A 25,720-nucleotide genomic window follows, 5' to 3' on the forward strand; every position below is an offset into this window, starting at 1 on the left:
TTACTTAGAGGTATCCGTATGGAAAAACCACCACAACCAAAATATTCCGCGTTGTGGGATGTTAACGTTATTTTACGTTTCCTCTGGATCTGGCCAGACAATGAGGAGCTATCCCGTAAACAACTGTCTGCAAAATTGACTATGCTTTTATGCTTATTATCTTGCAGAAGGGTGTCGGATGTTAAAGCTCTGGATCTAACAGGTAGAGTATTCACTCCTACTGGGGTATCCTTTTCTATTTCCAGACGTACAAAAACCTCATCCAAATGCATTTCTTACCCTTCGTTTCCACACAACAAAAAGTTATGTGTTTTTCAATGTTTGAAGTGTTACGAAGAAGTCACACGAGATTTCAGACAGGATGTTTCAGGGCAACTGTTGATTTCATTACAAAAACCGTTTAAGCCTGTATCTACAGCAACGTTAGCCCGATGGGTCAAGTGGCTTTTAGCCGAAGCAGGCATTGACATAAATATGTTCGGTGTTCATTCAGTTAGAGGGGCCATGGCCTCCAAAGCCTATGCGACAGGAGCCAGATTGGAAGACATCATGGCTGCAGCTGACTGGTCCAATGATTCTACATTTAAGGTTTTCTATCATAAGCCTATTGTGGATGTGGTATCGGAGGTGGTAAACAGACTTTGAACTAGCATAATCCGAAGCCTCCGATCCTGACATAGAATAAAAAAATTTCTAGCTATCGCGTCAAGAATTTTAGATTCTATTAAGGACACGGAGGCGAGGATTATCCCACCCAGTTTTTTAGCTATATTATCAAGATGGTTAAGGTTTGATGGTCATTTAAGTCAATAATATGAGTATGATCAATTGTCATAATTTTTAAATAATGAGAATGATGCCCACCCATGATACTTTGATATTAGTGGTTGTGTTTTTTCGTTATTTCAGGAAATCCTAATACGACTTCATGAAGGATATCAAGGAAGCAGGTGTTTTGAGTTCATCTTCCAGTTCGGGAGATCTTCATTAAAGAGTTGGAAGGAGTTCTAGATCAAGTTGGCAAGTTCGCATGTTTGAACTGTTTCGCAAAGAAAGAGGAAGGACTGTGGTGTCTGAGCTATTTACGGACATTATCGTGCTATGATTGGTGGGCTAAGGCTCATGGGAAATTTAGTTTTTGGAAAAAATGTTTGTTTATTGGCTGCTGTGTTTGTCAGTAAAGTTAAGAGAAGCATAATCCTCGCCTCCGTGTCCTTAATAGAATCTAAAACTCTTGACGCGATAGCTAGAATTTTTTTACCTCTGATGAGCTCTTGCATTCGGTATCTGAAGAATTCCCCAAAGCAGAGACCCTAAATAGCCAGAAAAGGAGGTTTGGCTACCTAGGAAGGAGGATAGGCTAGTAAGAAAGGTAAGAGCCTATCAGAAGGAGTCTCTGACGTCACCTGATGGCACTGGCCACTCAGAGCAGTCCAGTGTGCCAGCAACACCTCTGTTTCCAAGATGGCAGAGGTCTGGGGCACACTGGAGGAGCTCTGGGCACCTCCCTTTTCCTTTGTCCAGTTTCGCGCCAGATCAGGGCTGGGGGATCCCTGAACCGGTGTAGACTGGCTTATGCAGAGATGGGCACCATCTGTGCCCATCAAATCATTTCCAGAGGCTGGGGGAGGCTACTCCTCCCCAGCCCTGACACCTATTTCCAAAGGGAGAGGGTGTTACACCCTCTCTCAGAGGAAATCCTTTGTTCTGCCTTCCTGGGCCAGGGCTGCCTGGACCCAAGGAGGGCTTAAACCTGTCTGAGGGGTTGGCAGCAGCAGCAGCTGCAGTGGAGACCCCGGAAAGGCAGTTTGGCAGTACCCGGGTTCTGTGCTAGAGACCCGGGGGATCATGGAATTGTCCCCCCAATGCCAGAATGGCATTGGGGTGACAATTCCATGATCCCAGACATATTACATGGCCATGTTCGGAGTTACCATTGTGACGCTGTACATAGGTAGAGACCTATGTACAGTGCACGCGTGTAATGGTGTCCCCGCACTCACAAAGTCCGGGGAATTTGCCCTGAACGATGTGGGGGCACTTTGGCTAGTGCTTTGCACCCAACCTTCACCAGGTGAAGGTTAGACATATAGGTGACTTATAAGTTACTTAAGTGCAGTGGTAAATGGCTGTGAAATAACGTGGACGTTATTTCACTCAGGCTGCACTGGCAGGCCTGTGTAAGAATAGTCAGATCTCCCTATGGGTGGCAAAAGAAATGCTGCAGCCCATAGGGATCTCCTGGAACCCCAATACCCTTGGTACCTCAGTACCATATACTAGGGAGTTATAAGGGTGTTCCAGTATGCCAATGTGAATTGGTGAAATGGGTCACTAGCCTGTTAGTGACAATTTGGAAAGCAGAGAGAGCATAACCACTGAGGTTCTGGTTAGCAGAGCCTCAGTGAGACAGTTAGTCATCACAGTTAGTCATCACACAGGGAACACATACAGGGCACACTTATGAGCACTGGGGCCCTGCTTGGCAGGGTCCCAGTGACACATAGACTAAAACAACATATATACAGTGAAATATGGGGGTAACATACCATGCAAGATGGTACTTTCCTACAGGCAGGAGCCCACCAAACCCCGGATGAAGGTGCAAAAGGGCTGCCTCCGGGTGGAAGAAGCCGAAGATTCTGCAACAATGAAAAGGGCTAGGAACTTCTCCTTTGGATGGAAGATGTCCCACGGCATGCTGGAGGTTGCAGAAGTGTTTCCAGGCAGAAATACCACAAACAAGCCTTGCTAGCTGCAAGAGTCGCGGTTGAGGATTTTGGGTGCTGCTGGGGACCAGGAAGGACCAGGATGTCGCCCCTTGGAGGAGGAGACAGGGTGGCGCTCAGCAACTCAGAGAGCCCCCGCAGAAGCAGGCAGCACCCGCAGAAGCACTGGAACAGGCACTTAGAAGATCTGTGAACTCAGAGTCCCAAAAGGAGGGTCCCACGACGGCGGAGTCCAACTCAGCGAGTTGGGCAATGCAGGATGGAGTGCTGGGGACCCAGGCTAGGCTGTGCACAAAGGAATCCTTGGAGAAGTGCACAGAAGCCGGAGCAGCTGCAAATCACACAGTACACAGGTTTGCTGTCTGGTGTGGGGAGGCAAGGACTTACCTCCACCAAATTTGGACAGAAGGGCCACTGGACTGCGGGAGACACTTGGACCCAGCTCCTGTGTTCCAGGGACCACCCTCGTCAGGATGAGAGGGGACCCAGAGAACCGGTGATGCAAAAGTTTGGTGCCTGTGTTGGCAGGGGGAAGATTCCGTCGGTGAAGGCAGACAGCGCTCAGAGCATGCACCACCAGGAAACAGTTGAGAAAGCCGGCAGGATGAGGCGCTACAATGTTGCTGGTAGTCGTCTTGCTACTTTGTTGCGGTTTTGCAGGCGTCCTGGAGCAGTCAGCGGTCGATCCTTGGCAGAAGTCGAAGATGGAAGTGCAGAGGAACTCTGGTGAGCTCTTGAATTCGTTGTCTGAAGAATAGCCCAGAGGAGAGACCCTAAATAGCCAGAAAAGGAGGTTTGGCTACTGAGAAAGGAGGCTTGGCTACTGAAAGAGGTAAGCACCTATCAGGAGGGGTCTCTGACGTCACCTGCTGGCACTGGCCACTCAGAGCAGTCCATTGTGCCCCAACACCTCTGAATCCAAGATGGCAGAGGTCTGGGACACACTGGAGGAGCCCTGGGCACCTCCTCTGGGAGGTGCTGATCAGGGAGTGGTCACTCCCCTTTCCTTTGTCCAGTTTCACGACAGAGCAGGGCTGGGGGATCCCTGAACCGGTGTAGACTGGCTTATGCAGAGATGGGCACCATCTGTGCCCATCAAAGCATTTCCAGAGGCTGGGGGAGGCTACTCCTCTCCAGCCCTGACACCTATTTCCAAAGGGAGAGGGTGTAAAACCCTCTCACAGAGGAAATCCTTTGTTCTGCCTTCCTGGGCCAGGGCTGCCGAGGCCCCAGGGGGGCAGAAACCTGTCTGAGGGGTTGGCAGCAGCAACAGCTGCAGTGGAAACCCAGGAAAGGCAGTTTGGCAGTACCCGGGTTCTGTGCTAGAGACCCGGGGATGCATGGAATTGTCACCCCCAATACCAGAATGGTATTGGGGTGACAATTCCATGATCCTAGACATGTTACATGGCTATGTTCGGAGTTACCATTGCAACGCTACATATTGGTAGTGACCTATATGTAGTGCATGCGTGTAATGGTGTCCCTGCACTCACAAAGTTCGGGGAATTTGCCCTGAACAATGTGGGGGCACCTTGGTTAGTGCCAGGGTGCCCACACACTAAGTAACTTGGCACCTAACCTTCACCAAGTGAGGGTTAGACATATAGGTGACTTATAAGTTACTTATGTGCAGTGAAAATGGCTGTGAAATAACGTGGACGTTATTTCACTGAGGCTGCAGTGGCAGTCCTGTGTAAGAATTGTCTGAGCTCCCTATGGGTGGCAAAAGAAATGCTGCAGCCCATAGGGATCTCCTGGAACCCCAATACCCTGGGTACCTAGGTACCATATACAAGGGAATTATAAGGGTGTTCCAGTGTGCCAATCAGAATTGGTAAAATTAGTCAGTAGCCTGTAGTGACATTTTTAAAAGCAGAGAGAGCATAAACACTGAGGTTCTGGTTAGAAGAGCCTCAGTGATACAGTTAGGCACCACACAGGGAACACATTCAGGCCACAAACTTATGAGCCCTGGGGTCCTGGCTAGCAGGATCTCAGTGACACATATCAAGCACACTGACAACATAGGGTCTTAACTATGAGCACTGGGCCCTGGCTAGCAGGATCCCAGTGAGACAGTAAAAACACCCTGACATATACTCACAAACAGGCCAAAAGTGGGGGTAACAAGGCTAGAAAGAGGCTACCTTCCTACAGGTGTATGCTGTCTCTGGTTATGGCTGCCAGTACTGGGGCACAGACACTGTATGATGCTGGTGTCTGCTTTCTCTGGTTATGACTGCCAGTACTGGGCCACTTACATTGTATGCTGCTGGAATCTGCTAGCTCTGGTATGACTGCCAGTACTGGGGCACAGAGACTGGATGCTGCTGGTGTCGGCTTTCTCTGGTTATGACTGCCAGTACTGGGGCACAGACACTGTTGCTGTTGGTGTGTGCTCGCTGTGGTATGACTGCCAATACTGGGGCACAGACACTGTATGCTGCTGGTGTTTGCTCTCTCTGGTATGAGTGCCAGTACTGGGGCACAGACATTGCATGCTGCTGGTGTCTGCTCCCTCTGGTATCACTGCCAGTAGTGGGGCACAGACACTGTATGATGCTTGTGTCTTCTCTGTTTGTTTATGGCTGCCAGTACTGGGGCACAGACACTGTTTGCTGCTGGTGTCTGCTTTCTCTGGTTATGGCTGCCAGTAGTGGGGTGCAGACGCTGTATGCTGCTGGTGTTTGCTCTCCTTGCTATGATTGCCAGTACTGGGGCACAGACACTGTATGCTGCTGGTGTCTGCTCTCTCTGGTTATGACTGCCAGTACTGGGTCACAGACACTGTATGCTGCTGGTGTCTGCTTTCTCTGGTTATGACTGCCAATACTGACACACACACTCCGTATGCTGGTGGTGTCTGCTCTCTCTGGTTATGACTGCTTGTTTTGGGGTATAGGCACTGTATGCTGCTGCTGTCTACGTTCTCTGGTTATGGCTGTCTGTACTGGGGCACAGACACTGTATGCTGCTGGTGTCTGCTCTCTCTGGTTATGTCTGCCAATACTGAGGCACAGACACTGTATGTTGCTGGTGTCCTCTCTCTCTGGTATGACTGTCAGCACTGGCACACAGACACTGTATGCAGCTGGTGTCCGCTCTCTCTGGTATGACTGCCTGTTCTCGGGCACAGACCCTGCATGAGGCTGGTGCCTGCTCCTGGTGGAGCTGGTGCCTGTCCCCTCTAACAGACCTTCCAAGGGCTGCAGACTGCCTCTCACAGACCGGTGCCTGCTCTTGGTGGGGTCAGTGCATGTTCCCTCTAACAGACCTTCCAAGGGCTGCAGACTGCCCCTCACTGACCAATGCCTGCTCTTGGTGGGGGGTGCCTGTTCCCTCTCACAGACCCTCCAAGGGCTGCAGACGGCTTCTCACAGACCGGTGCCTGCTCTCTCGCTGCATTTGTCCCTGTATAGAAGTGACTGCTCTGTAGAGCAAGGTCATGGTGTCATTGAAAGGAAACTGGGACAAAGAGACGGGTTCCACACTAGAAACCTGCAAGTAGAGGGGAGTCAAGTATTGAGGAAGTGGCTTGTGACATATTCAGGACCAATCTAGATATCTGTTTCTGTCCTTACACGTTGTTTAAGACTGTTCTGGCATTTTAATATGGAATTAAGTGCCCTGGAAACCTCCGTCTGGATGTGTTCCTGGTACCTGTGATCTGGAAACACGTGGCCTGTGCATACAATCTGAACTTAACATCAGGACATCTGTGGCTTGGCTCAGTGTGACTGTAGCTTCTAGTTTGGTAACCTGTGGCTAAAGCTTATAATCAAGATCTGTGTGACTGGTGATTAAACTGTGAATGTGTCGCTGGGACTTACTGTGAGCATATGTCTGGATGATCACGTGATGATTATTATTTATGAACAACTTCACTTTACATTGTCAACTTTTGTACTTTGCTATCTGCAGAAGAAGCTACAGGATTGGCTGTGGCCTCTGAGGGAAGAGATGGGATTCATGCTGGAGTCTAAACTCAAGGAAGAGGAACAATATAACACCATGAGGGTGAGTGGCAGCCGGGACCCCCGTGCAGTTAAAGATCTGTCATTCTGTATGCACAGGTTTGTACATGTGCCTGTCTAGGTCAGAGATGCAGAGACGCCACTGGTTCACCCTTCAGCCTGGGTCATGCCTCTACCAGGTAAATATACTTGGTGGAGAGTCAGTGCCCAGGGGGCTAAGGAGCCCAGATCTTTCCAAGAGTCTTCCTGAAAAAATCAAAAACAAGTATTACCCTCCCAACCTTTGCGTAATAATCACATACCTACATGGTCAGTGTCAGAGTGAGTATGCATGGACTGTAGGCATCGTGCTGTAAGTGTGAGCATGCAGGCCTGTGTGTTATTGCGTGGTGTGTTTGTGTGTGAATGATCAATCAATCAGATGTTATTTGTATAGCGCGGCTTGTCACCCAGGTGCTTGCTGCAGGTGGTTGTTTGAAAAGTCAGGTTTTCAGTCCCTTTCTGAAGTGGGTCAGCGAGGGTGCAGTGCGGAGGTGGATGAAGATCCAGTCTTTGGCAGTGAGGTGGAAGACGGAGCATCCTCTGGTGCAGCAGCGGCATATGCGTGGTATCTTTGCGAGGGTGATGTGTGCCGAGCTGAGGTTACTAGTCGGTTTGTGGAGGCGAAGGTGGTGGTTCAGGTAGGCAGGTCCTTGGTTATGGAGGATTTGTAGGCATGGGTCAGGAGCTTGAAGTGGCATCTTTTCTTGATTGGGAGCCAATGGATGTCATTCAGCGTCTGGGTGACGGGCGTTCTCTTGGGAAGGTTGAGGGTCAGCCTGGCAGCTGCGTTCTGAATCGTCTGAAGTCTTCACATGATTTTGGTGGTGGTGCCTGCGTAGAGTGCATTGCCGTAGTTCAGTTGGCTGGTGATGAGGGCATGTGTCACTGTCTTCCTCGTGCTGTTGGGGAGACACTTAAATATCTTGCAGAGCATGCAGAATGTGTGGAAGCAGGCTGCTGAAACGGCGTTGACCTGGCATTTCATAGAGAGTTTACTGTTGAGAATGATGCAGAGGCGGCGGGCATGGTCTTTCAATGTGGGGGTGAGTCGGAGCTCTTTTGGCCACCAGGAATCGTTTCAGAGGGTTGAGTGTCTGCCAAAGATCAGAACCTCCATTTTGTCCGTTTTCAGCTTCACGCAGTTCTCCTTCATTCAAGCAGAGGCCTTCTTCATGCAGTTGTGGAAGTTGGTTTTCGTCTTGGTGGGGTCTGTTGAGAGCGAGAGGACGAGCTGCGTGTCGTAGCAAGGATTTGAGTGTGCGTGCTTGTGTGAGTCTTGAGTCATTTCTTTGTGACTGTGCACTTTCATGTGTGCCTGTTTGTAATGGTCTCTCTATTTGTTTGTGCATGTTTGGGTGTGGAAGAATTTATGAGTTCATGCATGCATCTGTGTGATTGGGTGCACCAGGGAGTTTGTGTATAAATGGACCTGGAATTATCTGTCAGTGGGTTTGTACATGCATACATGCAGCTGTGTGTGGAATATATGTATTCATTTTTCTTTGTGTATTAGCACTGTTGTACTACAGTCATAATCTAAACTGCAAAATGTCAACAGAAATAGATCTTGATTCCAGAATCTTGTCTACATTATTGATGATGTGTGCTTGAAATAAACCACAGAATATGCATGGTGCCTGGAATGTGTTATTGTTGCCAGCATTAAGTTGTTGACCTTTTGTTGTTAAGATTTGTGCTTGGTGGCCTTCATAGGGTTGTAATTCTGACCTAAAGGCTTGTGAAGGTGCTGGGTCAGTTTTGTTAATTCAAGGGCCATTGAATTTATTTCCTTGGGTAGGAGATGTACGCCTCACCTCAATTCTAACAGAGAATAATGACATTTACTGACGTGTCTTGTGGAACTTTTGGGCCAGCTGAGTTTCACTATCAGTGATTATTTCCTTTTCTTGGTGGGTTTAGAAGAGCTGAGATCCAAGGTCTGTGATTATTACCTCCCTTGATGGTTCTTGTGGAACTGGAAGACCATCTGAGATTCACAGTCAGTGATTATTTTGTGTTTTGATGGGTGTCAAGTAATTCTTGGATCAGCTGAAGTCCACCACCAGTGACCATGTTCGGTTCTCCATGGGTCTTGTAGAACTGTTGGATCAGTTGAGGTCAACCGTCAGTGAATAGTGACAGTTCTTGATGGGTTTAGAAGAACTGATATCCAACCTCAGTTATTGTTTCCTCTTCTTGATGGGTCTTGTGGCACTACAAGATCATACACTGAGACCGCACTAACAAAAATGGCGGGGGCATCACCATCATATTCAAGAACACAATTTGATGCATCGCCACCAATGACAACACCTCACCCCACATGGAACACCTCAATTTCCAACTACAAACTGATGCCAAAACTACTCTAAGAGGCACCCTCTCATACAGACCCCCAGGACCCTGACTAGCCTTCTGTGACGCCATCCCCAACATCATTGCACCACTAGCCATTGACTCCAACCACTATATTCTACTCTGCGACCTCAATTTCCATATCTACAACCTCAATAACGCCAACTCTACCACCCTTCTTAAGAACTTAAGCAACATAGTTCTTACCTAACTAGTCAATGTACCCACACACAAGACCGGACATAGTCTTGACCCCCTCTTCACCTCCAGCAACAAAGTCAGATTCAGCCACATCACAGAACTCTCCTGGGCCAACCACAGCATCATCCACTTCACCATCGCTGATGACCAGGAGCCACAGAGCCAACATCTGCAACTGGAGCAGAGTAACAGAAACACAGTGGATGTAGGCCCTCAGCTCATCCAAACCCAAGTTTTAAAAAAAGTCATAAAAGTGTATTATTAGTGTTTATTCTTGAGCATGTCTATTCATGGTTTGGAGCCTATGGTTAAAAAGTGCACCTATGAGTCTCACCAGACTGATCATCTTAGAAAGCATCATCCTTATGTAATTTATGGGTGGTTTCTGGTTACCCTCAGTTAAAGTTTTCAATTGTTTATAGTTATCCCAAATCCTCAAAATGTCTCATAAGAAAGAATATGGTGAGACAAAAATATATGCTAAAGGAAGTTGTGCAAGAGAATGGTAACATGATGCTCTGGAAGAGAGTAAGGTGCATAGATGTGAGGTGAGTTAACAACAAAGTGACTGTTGAAGGGAGAGAGCAGGGACTCAGGAGGGAGAAAGATGGGGTATGAGAGACACAGAAAGTGAAGTATGAGAAAGAGGAAGGTGGGAGAAGCGTGTCATTAAGAAAGGGAAGGAGGGGATCTACAGGCTGCCTGAGTAAACATGCTAAGATTTGGACAGATTGGCGAGATTATAAAAGAATTGTTGTGGGAGCGATGGGGTTGGTGGGAATGTGGGGATGTGGGTTATTCCTGTTTGAGGAAACTGTTATGTAACCCACCTGCTTACCATGTGGTGAGCTGTTCATTCATAATAAAACTATGTAATTATGTTCTGTGTGAAAGGTGGGAAGAAGGGCGTCAATTTAGGGGAATATTTGGCTTGTCTGAGAAATTTCAATAAAAGTTATATTATAAAAAAGAAGAGAAAGGAGAAAAGATATAGAGAGGATTGAGCAGGTTTTGCAGAAGGAATACTAAATGAATGCATCTGTTGTCTATAGCAGAGGATTTCACATCACCAGTGTCAGCAGAGAATGTCTCCATTGTTTGGGGGGGAGCAGGAGTGGTGGAGAAAAAGGTACTTTTTAGAGGGCGGTAGAAATCCTTGCACTGGTCCCAGGAGGTGGAGAGGAAGATTGAAGTAGGACATAGGAGGGTGAGATGGGTGGGACAGCGAGGAAAAAGGAAGTGTGACACAGCAAAGGTGTAAGAGATAGGATGGGAGAGGAGAGGGTGGGGCACAGGCAAGTATGAGTAAAGAATGTGAGAGTGACAATGAAGAGAAGAGTGTGACAAAAAAGAATAATAAACATGAGAAAAGACTGAGAACAGGTAGAAATGAGAAAAGAGAGAAATGGAGGCAGAGGAGGTAAACACAAGAGAGTAAAAAAAGAGAATTTGAATTTTCTGCTCAGAATCACTCTTGAACCGCATGTGTCCATCCACACCTGCAACACACACACTTGCTCCAAAGCCCCCTTCACTCATCCGCTAATGGACCGTTCCATGACCTTCCCAGACTGTCTAGGAACGACCAATCCAGCCCATCCACAGGAAGCCCAGCCCTAGACACCCGCGCCGCCACCACACAGTTGTCGCAAGTTTCATGTGTATTTTTCAGTAGCTCCAATCACTTTGAGATTGCTCATAGGTGACTAATTCCATATTGATTAATTTTGAAACGCTATTTTTATCTGTTTTTGCATATTGCATCTGACCATTTATCCCCATTTTTCCAAACCTTTCTGGGAGGAATCCCCCTGTTCCCCCCTTGGCAGTGGTCTAGCTCACTCACTCCACTTACTTATATGACATATTTTGGGGGCTAATATGACACTTGCTTGGGCTGCTTTTAGTTTCCAGTGGAGTCCTTTCAACTGTATCGGTTGTGTTAGGGAGGGAAGCTTGTAATGCTGCTGCCCCAGCTGTACCTGTTGTGTAAGGAGGGAAGCTTGTAATGCAGCTGTACCTATTGTGTAAGGGAGGGGAGCTTGTAATGCAGCTGTACTTGTTGTGTAAGAGAGGGAAGCTTGTAATGCTGCTGTACCTGTTGTATAAAGGAGGGAAGTTTGTAATGCTGTTGTGCCTATTGTGTTAGGGAGGGAAGCTTGCAATGCTGCTGTACCTGTTGTGTAATGTTGCTGTACCTGTTGTATAAAGGAGGGAAGTTTGTAATGCTGTTGTGCCTATTGTGTAATGGAGGGAAGCTTGCAATGCTGCTGTACCTGTTGTATAAAGGAGGGACGCTTGTAATGCAGTTGTACCTGTTCTGTAAAGGGGGAAGCTTGTAATGCTGCTTCGCCTTATGTGTGAAGAAAGGAAGCTTGTGTAAGGGAGGGAACCTTGTAATGCTAAGGCACCTAATGTGTTAGGGAGGGAAGCATGTAATTCTGCTGTACTTGTTGTGTAATGGAGGGAAACTTGTAATGCTGCTGTACCTGTTATGTAAAGGAGGGAAGCTAGTAATGCTGCTGTGCCTGTTGTGAGAGGGAGGACATCTCGTACTGCTGCTTTCCAAGCAGTATCTATTGTCTCAGGGAGGAAAGATTGTAATGCTGCTTTGGGTTCACTGATACACTATTGTGGTAAAAAATATTGTTGACAAAAATATTGTGTCAAAAACATTGTTTTACACAATATCATGTCCCTATACATGAGATAGAAATGACAAGAGAATATCATTCAAAACAGGTAGAATTTTTTTTTTTAATATACATACACATGTTAAAGTAATGTGTTTTAAATATTAAAGTATATACATTTAATATAATGTAAAATACATATAAAAATTGTGTTTGCTAATAATTTCATGCTACCCATATTTATATATATGTAACTATATATATATATATATGTGTGTATATATATATATATACATACATATATATTTATTTATATATATGTATATATATATATATATATATATATGTTCACTGAAAAAAACAAAGGTTACAGGGATGTTATAATTAGGCTCATCTTTTAAACATACAAAACCTTAGAAATTCGCCAGTTATAGTCAGAGTTATCTCTAGTAACTATAACTTGTGCCGTAAAGTATCTATAACTTGCGCTCTCGCCATGCACAGTTTTTTTTGTCAAAAATGTTACTGCAAATATTACATTGATATTATCAATGATGTTATCAAAGATTACATAAGTGCAATAATTTGTGGGTAATTAGCAGTGCATGGCGAGCGCGAGAGTTATAGTTACCTTAAGGCACCAGCTATAGTTATTGAGAAACTGAGAAATTGAGACAGGGGAGAGACATAGGTTTTTTTTAGAGTTTGATGTCTGATATACTTAGAATGACATATTTGTGTACAATTTTAAATCAAAGATATTTTTCTTATTTTAATGTTTTTTTTTATTTTTTTATTTTTTTAAAGAGAGAGTCCAGCTGGATTCGAACCCCCAATGCTGAGTTATGGGTTTTGTTTTTTTTGTTGTTTTTTTTTTAAGCCCTTTATGGGCTATCTGGGACCGCGAGAGAGCCATCAAGGGCTTCCCCGCGGTCCCTACTGATTCATTTAAATTATTTTTTATTAGGATTTTTTAAATCAAAGCCCTTATGGACTACCTGGCACTGCGGGGGAAGCCTTAAGGCTTCCCTGGCAGTGCCATTACCTCAGCAAGCACAGAGCTGCCTTGACAGCAGCTCTGTGCTTGCTGAAGCATTTCATCGCTTTCCCCTGCTTGCGTTTAGGGACAGAGATGAAAGCTTCAGATTTGAACAAACCAGAAGTGTTTGCTGTGGCTTGGCTGAAGCTGCAGCCAAGCCACAGCAAACAGCTATGTCCTGGGGTTGGGCACCCTGGGACATAGAAGGAGCCGACCCTCCCGGGTGGAGGTCCTCAGGGCCATCAGAGGCTCCTCGAGGGGGGGCCACGTGCCCCCCCTCCGACGAGGACATAGCCCCAGGGAGTGGTGGTCCCTGGGCCTAATGGGGTCCCACTGGGAGGCCCTTTCTTTTTTAAACATTTGCCCTGGTGAGGTGATGGTCCCCAGGGCAGCGGGGGGAGGAGGTGCGCACCCCCTGCTCATAAATAAGTCTAGCCCTGGGGTTTGGTGGTCCTCTGTGATGCCCTGGGGACCTGGCCCACCTGGGGGCAATTTTTTTTTTAAACGTGGGATACTGTCTTTTAAAAAAAAAGAAATCTGAGAATCGTGGATTTTTCTGATTTTGTTTTTTTAAATGCTTATTAGCCTGGCCCTTTTTCTTTTTTTTTGTTTCAACCACTCATTCACCCATAGACATAATCACACACCCACTCACACATTGATACAACCACTTACACTCACTGGATGATGTCATCACTGATGTCTTCAGAGATGTCATCAGTGATGTCACTGACCATGTCATGAGTGATGTAATATGTGAGGTCATAAGCAGTGCACTATGGGAGTGCAAGTTATAGTTAGCTCAGGTAACTATAACTGCTGAATTTCTAGGGTTTTGTAAATTCAGAACCTAACTATAACATCCATGTTACCTTTATTTTTTTCAGTGAATTTCTAAGATTTTTTTTAATTCTATTTCCTCATGATAACGTCTCTGTAACCATTGTTTTGTTTATTTTCAGTGAATTTCAAAGGTTTTTAAATTCTATTTCCTCACTATAACGTCCCTGTGACCTTTGTTTTTTTCAGTGAATTTCTAAGGGTTTTTTTAATTGTATTTCCTAACTATAACATCCGTGTAATCTTAGTTTTTTCAGTGATTTTCTATGTTTTTTAAAAAAAAAACTTATAGTAATTTTAATTACTATACCTTAATCCAACCAGGCCCTGAGGTCAACGCCCTTTAAGCACCCAACCTTGCATCATGCACTGCCTTCTCCCCTGTGCAGTCTGGGCTGCCCGCAAGGGCTGGCCTGCAGCCTGTGCCTGCGGCCAACCCCCCCTAGCCACCCAACCTGATGTTGTGCACGGCCCTTTGCACATGCACAGTGAAAGTTAGCCGCGGCTGCTGTGTGTGTGAAAATAGGTGTGAGAGGCTGTATCTGGGTGTAAGAGTGGCTGTCAGAGTGTCTGTCTTGGTGTGAGAGTGCATACATCAGTGTTTTAGTGGGTGCATCAGTGTGGGTGCATCAGTATGTGCGCGGGTCTGTGAGTGGGTGCATCAGGGTGTCAGTGGGTGTGTGAGTGGTGTGTGACTGTCTGAGTGGATGCATGAGGGTCTAACTGGGTCTGGGAGTGAGTGGATGAGCATCTGAATCAGTCTGTGAGTGGCTACGTGAGTGTCTGAGTGGGTCTGTGAGTGGGTGCGTGAGTGTCTGAGTGGGTCAGTGAGTGGGTGCGTAAGTGTCTGAGTGGGTGTGTGAGTGGGAGAATTGATTGAAAGAGAGAGAGAAAGAAAGGGAGAGAGACAGTTTTTAAGGCTTTGATGTCTGACATACTTAGAATGAGTTATTTGTCTCCAATTTAAAATAAAAAAATGAATTTGTTTTTTTATAAACAATATAATATTATTTTCATTAAAAAACAAACAAAAAATGAAAATAAGGCTGGTTGGACTCGAACCCCCACAACTCAGTGTGAAGGTCTGTGACCTTCACACTGAAGTATGGGAGACTTTTTAAAATCTTTTTTTCTAGCCCTTTATCGCCTTTCATATTATTTATGTATAATAAAAAAATATGTATCAAAAGTCCTTTACAGGCCATCTGGCACCGCAGGGTAAGACTTAAGGGCTTCCCTGCGTTCCGTATATAAATTTATTTCTATTTTTTTAAATAAAACGCCCTTTATGGGCAAAGCAGAGAGCCCTCAAGGGCTCCCCCCATGGTCCCTATTTTTTTTTTTAATTATTAAAAAGCCCTTACGAGCTACCTGGCACTGCGGGTGAAGCCTTAAGGCATTCCTGGCAGTGCTATTGCTTCAGCAAGCACAGAGCTGCTTTGGCAGCAGCTCCGTGATTGCTGAAGCATAAAGTGTGAAACATATAGGGGGCAGCATATAAGTATCCTGATCACATATGTCACATGGAGGGGTCCCTGAGGCACCCCGGATGGGCAAGAAATTGCCCCCAAAAATGTTTTGGGGTGGAATCGAGGACCCACGGGTCCCCTGCAGGCACCAGCTGGGGAACCATGGGTACCCGCGGGGGATCCACAGAACAGAAAACCAGTGGAAAAAAAACCTCACCCAATCAAACAGCATACCCTTGCCTCACATGGCCTAAGGCCATGTGTGGCTATGATTGTATTAACAAACTGTAATCATATGTTACTTTACATTAAAAAAAATACAAATTTACTGAAGGTTACAGGGATGTTCTACTTAGGCTGGCATTTTACCCATAGAAAACCACAGGAATTCAGCAGTTATAGTTATACCTATAGTTACACTTGTCTGAAGAATGTATAACTCATGCCGTTAAGTAACTTTAGGCCGCGAGTTTTAGTTTTTTATCATAAGTATAACTATAAGTATAATCACAACTGCTGAATTTCTATTGTTTTGTGTGGGCAAAACATCAACCTTACTATAACGTCCCTGTATGGTTTTTTTCAGTGAATATATATATATATATATATATATATATATATATATATATATATATATATATATATATATAGATAGATATATCCAAGAAAGAAGTGACTCTGTAGCCAACCATTTTAACCTTGTGGCCCATTTACTATCAGATTTGAAGATTTTCCCTGTGGAACATGTTTTAAAGGAGGAACTACTGGACATGAGAGAAAATTTCTGGATGTACCGTTTAAAATCACTGCATCCAGATGGACTGAACATCACTGACAACACCACTTGATTTCTGCATATCTGAAGAGTTCTCAGGACTGCATTGAATCCACATTCCAATTGGAATCTTCACTCATGATGCTTTTTGAAAATCCACCAGTGTCAGCTGTGCAGCCACTGAGAAAACCATCTTGTACCACCTGAGGAAGGCGGAAGCTGAAACGTTGTAGTAGAAATATATTTTTGTTCTTTAGTGAGATCATCTGTTTGAGTCACTTCTTTCTTGGATATTACATTTTCTTGTGGCTCATTGTATCCTTTGGGATCCAGATTTTTGCCCTGGCTGGCTGTTGTTTTCTTGTGATCCTGCATCTTCCAGTATATATATAGATATAGATATAGATATACATCCACAACTGAACACTCCTTCTGGGCTCTAACGGCCCATGAGGGGAGGTGCGTAAACCAGCAGAGCAGACCGGTAAAATCAAATCCACAACAGTATTGCAAGCAAAAGGATCAATACATCTCATGATACAATCATAGAAAAAATACAGTCTAAATATCTATTTCTCTCTAATGGTGCTGGACACATCATTTATAAACAGTGCAATAAAAAGGAACAAGAAGATTAAAATGAGTATGTCTTATCTTAACTACCACCAAACCAAAGGATTGAAAATGAAGAAAAGGGTCTGAGTGCTCCTCCCCCACCCATGCAGGAGAGAGCAAGTCAAACGTCCGTCCTTTCTTTCTGTAACATAAAGACACAACATGCAAGGAATCATTAAAACAGGCCATAAAGCATATAAAATCACCAGCAGAAAACCAAAAGCAGTAATGGCACTCTCATAAACCTGAAGAACAGCTTAGAAACCTATGCTCATCAAACTGATTAGTCTCTATGGAGATGTAACTCTTCATCACAACGTAGTCCATTTGGGGTTAGAGTTTGGAGGTCAATAATCAACTCAGATTCCCTTTTCCTAAGGTACAAGGTATGGTTGTCCTCTCTAGGGTTTTTAGCAACATGTTAAATAATAAAGTATGATAGTTGGGTACGATCTTTAAAATGAACAGCCTGAAAGGGTCTTACTATGGGGTACTTAGAATTGCCATGGCCAATAGCCCTTATGTGTTCAAAAACCCACTTCTTAGAAGTGCCCACAGTATGCCCCACATAGCTCAATGAGCAGGGACATTCCAGCACATATATCTCAAATTGGTCACTGCATGTAAGGTATTGTCTAATAGGGTGTGTATAGTTACCTACTGTTATTTACACTTTTTTTGTCTGACTAAATTCACACGCCTTGTGGCATCCACATGGGTGAAAACCTTGCAGTGCAAGCCTCAGAGAGCTGGTTTGGCAGTACTGGAGGTCGATGGTGGGGCCCCAAAATGAATGGAATTGGCTACCCAATACCAGATTTGGAATGGGGGACAATTCCATGATCTTAGACACCTTACATGGCCGTATTCGTAGTTACCATTGTGAAGCTACATATAGGTATTGACCTATATGTATGGATGCGTGCAATGGCGTCCCCGCACTCACAAAGTCCCGGGAATTGGCCCTGGAGTATGTGGGGGAACCTTTGCTAGTGCAAGGGTGCCCTCACACTTAGTAACTTTGCACCTAACCTTCAGTAAATGAAGGTTAGACATATAGGTGACTTATAAGTTAATTTAGTGCAGGGAAAATGGCTGTGAAACAGAGTGTGCACTATTTCACGCAGGCTGCAATGGCAGGCCTGTGGAAGGGTTTGTCTGAGCTCCTTATGGGTGGAAAAGAAATGCTGCAGCCCATAAGGATCTCCTGGAACCCAAATGCCCTGGCTACCTATGTACCATATACTAGGGACTTATAAGGGGGGTCCAGTGTGCCAATTGAAATTGGTAAATGAAGTCATTAGCCTATAGTGACAAATTTAAAAGCAGAGAGCGAATAAGCACTGAGGTTCTGGTTAGGAAAGCCTTAGTGACACAGTCAAACACTACTGACAACACACACATTAGGCCATAGACTATGAGCACTGCGGTCCTGGCTAGCAGGATCCCAGTGACACAGTAAAAACACACTGACACACACTCACAAACAGGCCAAAAGTGGGGGTAACCATGTTAGAAAGAGGATACCTTCTCACAATAACTGGACCTGGTATAAGGTGTAAGTACCCAAGGTACCCACTACAAACCAGGCCAGTCTCCTACATTGGTGGTGCAGCGATGGGATAAGTACTTGCAATTGCTTTACCACTTTGTTACTAGTGCTTTTCATAAGAAAAGCTTTCTCCAATACTTATAGCTATACATAATTGTACCTAGAAGTAATTTCTAACTTTCTAAAAAGTTCTTTCAACTTTGCAAACGTTTTACAAAGTTTCTGAAAAGTTTCTTCTTTTCTCTGAAAAGTTAGGCCTGCTAGTCTACTAACTTTTTACTCTTTTTTCCTAAACTCTTTTTCTTTCAACATGTCTACTGTAGAAGCTTCCCCTAGAGTTGTGAAAACAACATATGAGAATCATAACTTTAAAAGTTTGAGGGGTCTCTGCATTGAAAGCAGTTTAGGGATTGGGAAGAACCCAAATGAGGAATTCCTTTTAAATCTTCTCTTGAAGAATGACCAGGGACTTAGCACTGCTCAGGAACAGCCAGATGGGAAAGGTGAGGAAGTTTCCAACCCGGCAGGCTCTGAGGAGCGTTCTGATCATCCTGGGGAGGTCCTTCCACTGATCTTTCTGTCAACAAACCCCTTAGTGCAACTGGGAGTGGGAAGGGTTCACGCACTAGTAAGGCTCCCTTCACACCTAGAGGCCAGGTCACTAGGGTGGCTCACGTTAGGGAAAGATCAGCCTCTGCCAATCCCAATGTTACTTCTGTTTAAGAAGCATCCCACACTTCTAACCCTGAGGACCAGTCCCTAGATGGGGAACTCAGAAAGCTGAGGTTAGAAGAGGCCTGACTGAGGATACAGCAGCAACGATTGGCCTTAGACAGGGAATCCCTGGCTGTGGAAAGGGAAATGCAGGGGTTGGGGTTAGTTCCCCAAGGTGGCAGCAGCAGTTTCAGGAATTCTAATGTTAGGGAACCAACATTTGATTCAAGAAATCTGCACAAAGTTGTCCCTCCTTACAAGGATGGGGATGTGGTTTGCTGCACTTGAGAGGGCCTGTAAAGTTCAGTGGGCTGCTATCCTGTGGCTATCTTTTACAGGCAAGGGGAGAGACAGACTCCTTATTGTCAGGGAAGATGATGCAGATAACTACCATATACTCAAAAGTGCACTCTTAGATGGTCTGGGCTTAACCAATGAACAATACAGGATAAAGTTCAGAGAGACCGGAAAGGAGTCATCACAGGATTGGACAGATTTTGTAGACTGTTCAGTGAAGGCCCTAGAAGGTTGGTGAAATGGCAGTAAGGTGACTGACTATAAAAGCCTATATAACTTAATTCTGGTGTTGAGGCTCAGGCCTTCAGGGACACAGGTGCCAGTATCACTTTGGTGACTGAAAACTGGGTGTCACCTGCACGACACCTACTTGGACAGAAGCACCAAGTTATTTCAATAACTCCACTCAATCTCTCCCCTTAGCTGTAGTTCAGCTTAGTTGGGGTGGAGTTACTGGTCCTAAGCAGGTGGTGGTATCACCTAGCTTACCTGTAGATTGTCTCTTAAGGAGTGATCTAGAGACCTCAGTTTGGGCTGAGGTAGAGGTAGAGTTTAGTACCCATGCACCCATGCTGGGTATCCCTGAGGAATTGCTTTCTCTCATTTCTGGTGAAATGAAAAAGCAAAGGAGAGAAAAAGGCCTGAAATCTCAGGATCCCTCTCCACCAACAGGTAAGAAGGGTATCAAAGTATCCTTTCCCCACCCTGCCACCAAGGATACCATTCCTGTGGTGGGAGAAACCTCTCCTGGGGTGGAGCCTGTACCAAGGGAGCCATCAGCTACCACATCTGGACTCTCAGAGGCAAAAGTACCTCTCTGTGGAACTACTAAGAACGATGTGCAAAACTGCACAATTTTAGTAAATATGGAGCATCCCTCCAGCCTTCTCAGAGAACTTTTAGTGCAGCAGCCCTGCCTCCAAACACTTAGCACAGCTGCCCTGTCCTAGTGTGGAGCTCATAGGACAGCAGCCCTACCCTGCTCCAACTCAAGAGAAACAGCAAACATGTTCTCTCTTACAGCCATATGGACAAACCTTTTGCCCAGCTATGGCTTTATTGAGACAGCATCCCTGTCTAGCATTCCCTGCATTTGACATAGGCCCAGTGGACCAATCCCACTCCCCAACTTTAAAACATACTAATAGGAACTCTGAGAATTTACACTCACACTGTTGGTTAGGTAAAAATCTCCAAACAGGGTGGTTACATCCCCACCGGGAAGTAACCATACAGTGGATGGTAAAGGGAGTAACCACTCTATTGCAGATCTACTCTCCACTTATCACCACTTAGACAATAAAGTCTCAACTGGCCTAGGTTAGCCTTATTGTCCTTCGTTTGGAGGGGGTGGGATTATGTGAGAAAGTAGCCTCTTTCTAGCATGGTTACCCCCACTTTTGGCCAGTTTGTGAGTGTGTGTCAGTGTGTTTTTACTGTGTCATTGGGATCCTGCTAGCCAGGACCCCAGTGCTCATAGTTTGTGGCCTAATGTGTGTGTTGTCAGTGTAGGAGGCTGGCCTGGTTTGTAGTGGGTACCAAGGGGTACTTACACTCTGCACCAGGTCCAGTTATCCCTTATTAGTGTAGAAGAGGTGTTTCTAGCAGCTTAGGCTGATAGAAGGTAGCTATAGCTGAGCAGCTTAGGCTGAACTAGGAGACATGCAAAACTCCTACTATACCACTTGTGTCATATGCACAATATCATAAGAAAACACAATACACAGATATACAAAAATGACAATATGCCAAAAGTATCTCAGTGAGTACCCTCAGTATGAGGATAGCAAATATACACAAGATATATGTACACCATACCAAAAATATGCAGTAATAGCAAAAGGAAGTAATGCAAGCAATGTATAGTCACAATAGATTGCAATGAGAGCACATAGGTATAGGGGCAACACAAACCATATACTCCAAAAGTGGAATGCGAACCACGAATGGACCCCAAACCTATGTGAGCTTGTAGAGGGTCGCTGGGACTGTAAGAAAACAGTGAGGGTTAGAAAAATAGCCCACCCCAAGACCCTGAAAAGTAGGTGTAAAGTGCACCTATATTCCCTAGAGAGCACAGAAGTCGTGATAGGGGAATTCTGCAAGGAAGACCAACACCAGCAATGCAACAAAGGTGGATTTCCGGACGAGAGTACCTGTGGAACAAGGGGACCAAGTCCAAGAGTCGCGACAAAGTCGAGATTGTGCAGATGCCCAGGAAATGCCAGCTGAGGGAGCAAAGAAGCTGCCACCGGATGGTAGAAGCTGTAGATTCTGCAAGAACGAAGAGGACTAGGAACTTCCCCTTTGGAGGATGGATGTCACACGTCGTGAAGAAGCTTGCAGAGGTGTTCCCACGCAGAAAGACCACAAACAAGCCTTGCTAGCTGCAAGGGTCGCGGTTAGGGTTTTTGGATGCTGCTGTGGCCCAGGAGGGATCAGGATGTCGCCAATTGTGTGAGGAGACAGAGGGGGCGCCCAGCAAGACAGGGAGCCCTCACAGAAGCAGGCAGCACCCGCAGAAGTGCCAGAACAGGCACTACGAAGAAGAGTGAACCGGAGCTCACCCGAAGTCACAAAAGGAGATCCCACGACGCCGGAGGACAACTCAGGAGGTTGTGCACTGCAGGTTAGAGTGTCGGGGACCCAGGCTTGGCTGTGCACAAAGGAAATCCTGGAAGAGTGCACAGGAGCCTGAGCAGCTGCAAATCACGCGGTACCCAGCAATGCAGTCTAGCGTGGGGAGGCAAGGACTTACCTCCACCAAACTTGGACTGAAGAGTCACTGGACTGTGGGAGTCACTTGGACAGAGTTGCTGAGTTCCAGGGACCACGCTCGTCGTGCTGAGAGGGGACCCAGAGGACCGGTGATGCAGTTCTTTTGGTACCTGCAGTTGCAGGGGGAGGATTCCGTCGTCCCACGGGAGATTTCTTCGGAGCTTCTAGTGCAGAGAGGAGGCAGACTACCCCCACAGCATGCACCACCAGGAAAACAGTCGAGAAGGCGGCAGGATCAGCGATACAAGGTTGCAGTAGTCGTCTTTGCTACTTTGTTGCGGTTTTGCAGGCGTCCTGAGCAGTCAGCTGTCGATTCCTTGGCAGAAGGTGAAGAGAGAGATGCAGAGGAACTCTGATGAGCTCTTGCATTTGTTATCTAAAGAATTCCCCAAAGCAGAGACCCTAAATAGCCAGAAAAGGAGGTTTTGCTACCTAGGAAGGAGGATAGGCTAGCAACACAGGTAAGAGCCTATCAGAAGGGGTCTCTGACGTCACCTGCTGGCACCTCTGTTTCCAAGATGGCAGAGGTCTGGAGCACACTGGAGGAGCTCTGGGCACCTCCCCTGGGAGGTGCAGGTCAGGGAAGTGGTCACTCCCCTTTCCTTTGTCCAGTTTCGCACCAGAGCAGGGCTGGGGGATCCCTGAACCGGTGTAGACTGGCTTATGCAGAGATGGGCACCATCTGTGCCCATCAAAGCATTTCCAGAGGCTGGGGGAGGCTACTCCTCCCCAGCCCTGACACCTTTTTCCAAAGGGAGAGGGTGTAACACCCTCTCTCTGAGGAAGTCCTTTGTTCTGCCTTCCTGGGCCAAGCCTGGCTGAACCCCAGGAGGGCAGAAACCTGTCTGAGGGGTTGGCAGCAGCAGCTGCAGTGAAACCCCGGGAAAGGTAGTTTGGCAGTACCCGGGTCTGTGCTAGAGACTCGGGGGATCTTGGAATTGTCTCACCAATGCCAGAATGGCATTGGGGTGACAATTCCATGATCTTAGACATGTTACATGGCCATGTTCGGAGTTACCATTGTGACACTGTACATAGGTAGTGACCTATGTACAGTGCACGCGTGTAATGGTGTTCCCGCACTCACAATGTCCGGGGAATTTGCCCTGGACGATGTGGGGGCACCTTGGCTAGTGCCAGGGTGCCCACACACTAAGGGGGTCATTCTGACCCTGGCGGCCGGTGGCCGCCAGGGCCACCGACCACGGGAGCACCGCCAACAGGCTGGCGGTGCTCCCACGAGCATTCTGACCGCGGCGGTTCATCCGTGGTCAGAAGCGGAAAGTCGGCGGTCTCCCGCCGACTTCCCGCTTCTCGGGGGAATCCTCCATGGCTGCGGAGCGCGCTCCGCAGCCATGGGGATTCTGACACCCCCTACCGCCATCCTGTTCCTGGCGGGTCTCCCGCCAGGAACAGGATGGCGGTAGGGGGTGCCGCGGGGCCCCTGGGGGCCCCTGCAGTGCCCATGCCAATGGCATGGGCACTGCAGGGGCCCCCGTAAGAGGGCCCCACTGTGTATTTCAGTGTCTGCAATGCAGACACTGAAATACGCGACGGGTGCAAACTGCACCCGTCGCACCCCTGCAACTACGCCGGCTCAATTCTGAGCCGGCGTCCTCGTTGCAGGGGCATTTCCTCTGGGCCGGCGGGCACTCTTTTGGAGAGCGCCCGCCGGCCCAGAGGAAATGTCTGAATGGCCGCCGCGGTCTTATGACCGCGGTGCGGTCATTTGGCGGCTCCCTCCAGGCGGGCGGCGCCTGCCGCCCGCCGGGCTCAGAATGAGGCCCTAAGTAACTTAGCACCCAACCTTTGCCAGGTAAAGGTTAGACATATAGGTGACTTATAAGTTACTTAAGTGCAGTGGTAAATGGCTGTGAAATAACGTGGACGTTATTTCACTCAGGCTGCAGTGGCAGGCCTGTGTAAGAACTGTCAGGGCTCCCTATGGGTGGCAAAAGAAATGCTGCAGCCCATAGGGATCTCCTGGAACCCCAATACCCTGGGTACCTCAGTACCATATACTAGGGAATTATAAGGGTGTTCCAGTATGCCAATGTGAATTGGTGAAATTGGTCACTAGCCTGTTAGTGACAATTTGGAAAGCAGAGCCTCAGTGAGACAATTAGTCATCACACAGGGAACACATACAGGGCACACTTATGAACACTGGGGCCCTGGCTGGCAGGGTCCCAGTGACACATACAACTAAAACAACATATATACAGTGAAATATGGGGGTAACATGCCAGGCAAGATGGTACTTTCTTACAGTCAGTAGTGCTTAACTGTCACTGAGGGTCTGTTAATCAGAACCTCAGAGCGTATTCTCTCTCTGCTTTTAAATTTGTCACTATAGGCTAGTGACTTCATTTACCAATTTCAATTGGCAAACTGGACCCCCCTTATAAGTCCCTAGTATATGGTTCCTAGGTACCCAGGGCATTGGGATTCCAGGAGACCCTTATGGGCTGCAGCATTCCTTTTGCCACCCTTAAGGAGCTCAGACAAACCCTTTCACAGGACTGGCACTGCAGCCTGCATGAAATAGTGCGCACACTATCTCACAGCCATTTTCACTGCACTTAAGTAACTTATAAGTCACCTATATATCTAACCTTCATTTACTGAAGGCAAAGTGCAAAGTTATTAAGTATGAGGGCACCCTTGCACTAGCAAAGGTGCCCCGACGCAGTCCAGGGCCAATTCCCCAGAGTTTGTGAGTGCAAGGACGCCATTACACGTGTGCACTACATATAAGTCAATACCTATATGTAGCTTCACAATGGTAACCCTGAATATGGCCATGTAAGGTGTCTAAGACCATGGAATTGTCCCCCCATTCCAAATATGGTATTAGGGAGCAAACTCCATGCATCCTGGGCGCTCCACAATGGACCCCCAGAACTGCCAAACCAGCTCTCTGAGGCGTGCACTTCAGCTACAGCTGCTGCCACCTCACAGACAGGATTCTGCCCTCCTGGAGTCTGAGCAGCTCAGTCCCAGGAAGGCAGAACAAAGCATTTCCTTTAGGAGGAGGGTGTTCCACCCTCTCCCTTTGGAAATATGTGTTAGAGGCTGGGGAGGGGTAGCCTCCTCCAGGCTCGTAAAATACTTTAAAGGGCACAGATGGTGCCCTCCTTGCATAGGCCAGTCTACACCGGTTGGGGGACCCCAATTCCAGGCTCTGGCGCGATACTGGACAAAGGAAAGGGAAGTGACCACTCCCCTGTCCATCACCACCTGAGGGGGGGGTGCCCAGAGCTCCTCCTGTGTTTCCCAGACTTCAGCCATTTTGTTTTCCAAGGTGTGGGGACACTCTGGAGGCCTCTGAGTGGCCAGTGCCAGTAGGTGACGTAAGAGACCCCTTCTGATAGGTCCATACCTGATAAGGTAGCCAATCCCCATCTCAGGGCTATTTAGGGTCTCTCCTGTGGGTTTCACTTCAGGTTCTGCTTGCAAGTTTCCATCAGGAATCCTCTGCAACTACTACTTCATCCTCTGACCTCGGATCCACCACAAACTGCTCCAGGAACCGCTGTAACAGCAATAAAGTATCCAGAAGGGATACTTTTCCTCTGCAACTTCAGCTCCAGCCAGCAACTGGAACAATTTCCACGGTGTGCACGCTCTGGGTACTCCCTGTCTTCACCCTGCACCAGAAGGACCGAAGAAATCTCCTGTGGAGTGACAGAGTCCCTTCCCTG

General features: G+C 46.8%; 1 protein-coding gene across 1 annotated transcript in view; it reads left to right on the plus strand.

The window, feature by feature from the left end:
• The first annotated feature begins 6,643 nt into the window (after positions 1 to 6,643).
• LOC138274952 (E3 ubiquitin-protein ligase TRIM39-like) overlaps positions 6,644 to 25,720 on the plus strand; it is a 104,816-nt gene continuing 85,739 nt past the window's right edge. Inside the window, exon 1 of the mRNA XM_069219062.1 lies at positions 6,644 to 6,749. Coding sequence (XP_069075163.1) covers positions 6,693 to 6,749 — 57 coding nt within the window. The 5' untranslated portion in view covers positions 6,644 to 6,692. The remainder of the gene's footprint in view (positions 6,750 to 25,720) is intronic.

Source organism: Pleurodeles waltl, chromosome 2_2, assembly GCF_031143425.1.
Source record: "Pleurodeles waltl isolate 20211129_DDA chromosome 2_2, aPleWal1.hap1.20221129, whole genome shotgun sequence".
NCBI classification, from domain to species: Eukaryota; Metazoa; Chordata; class Amphibia; order Caudata; family Salamandridae; genus Pleurodeles; species Pleurodeles waltl.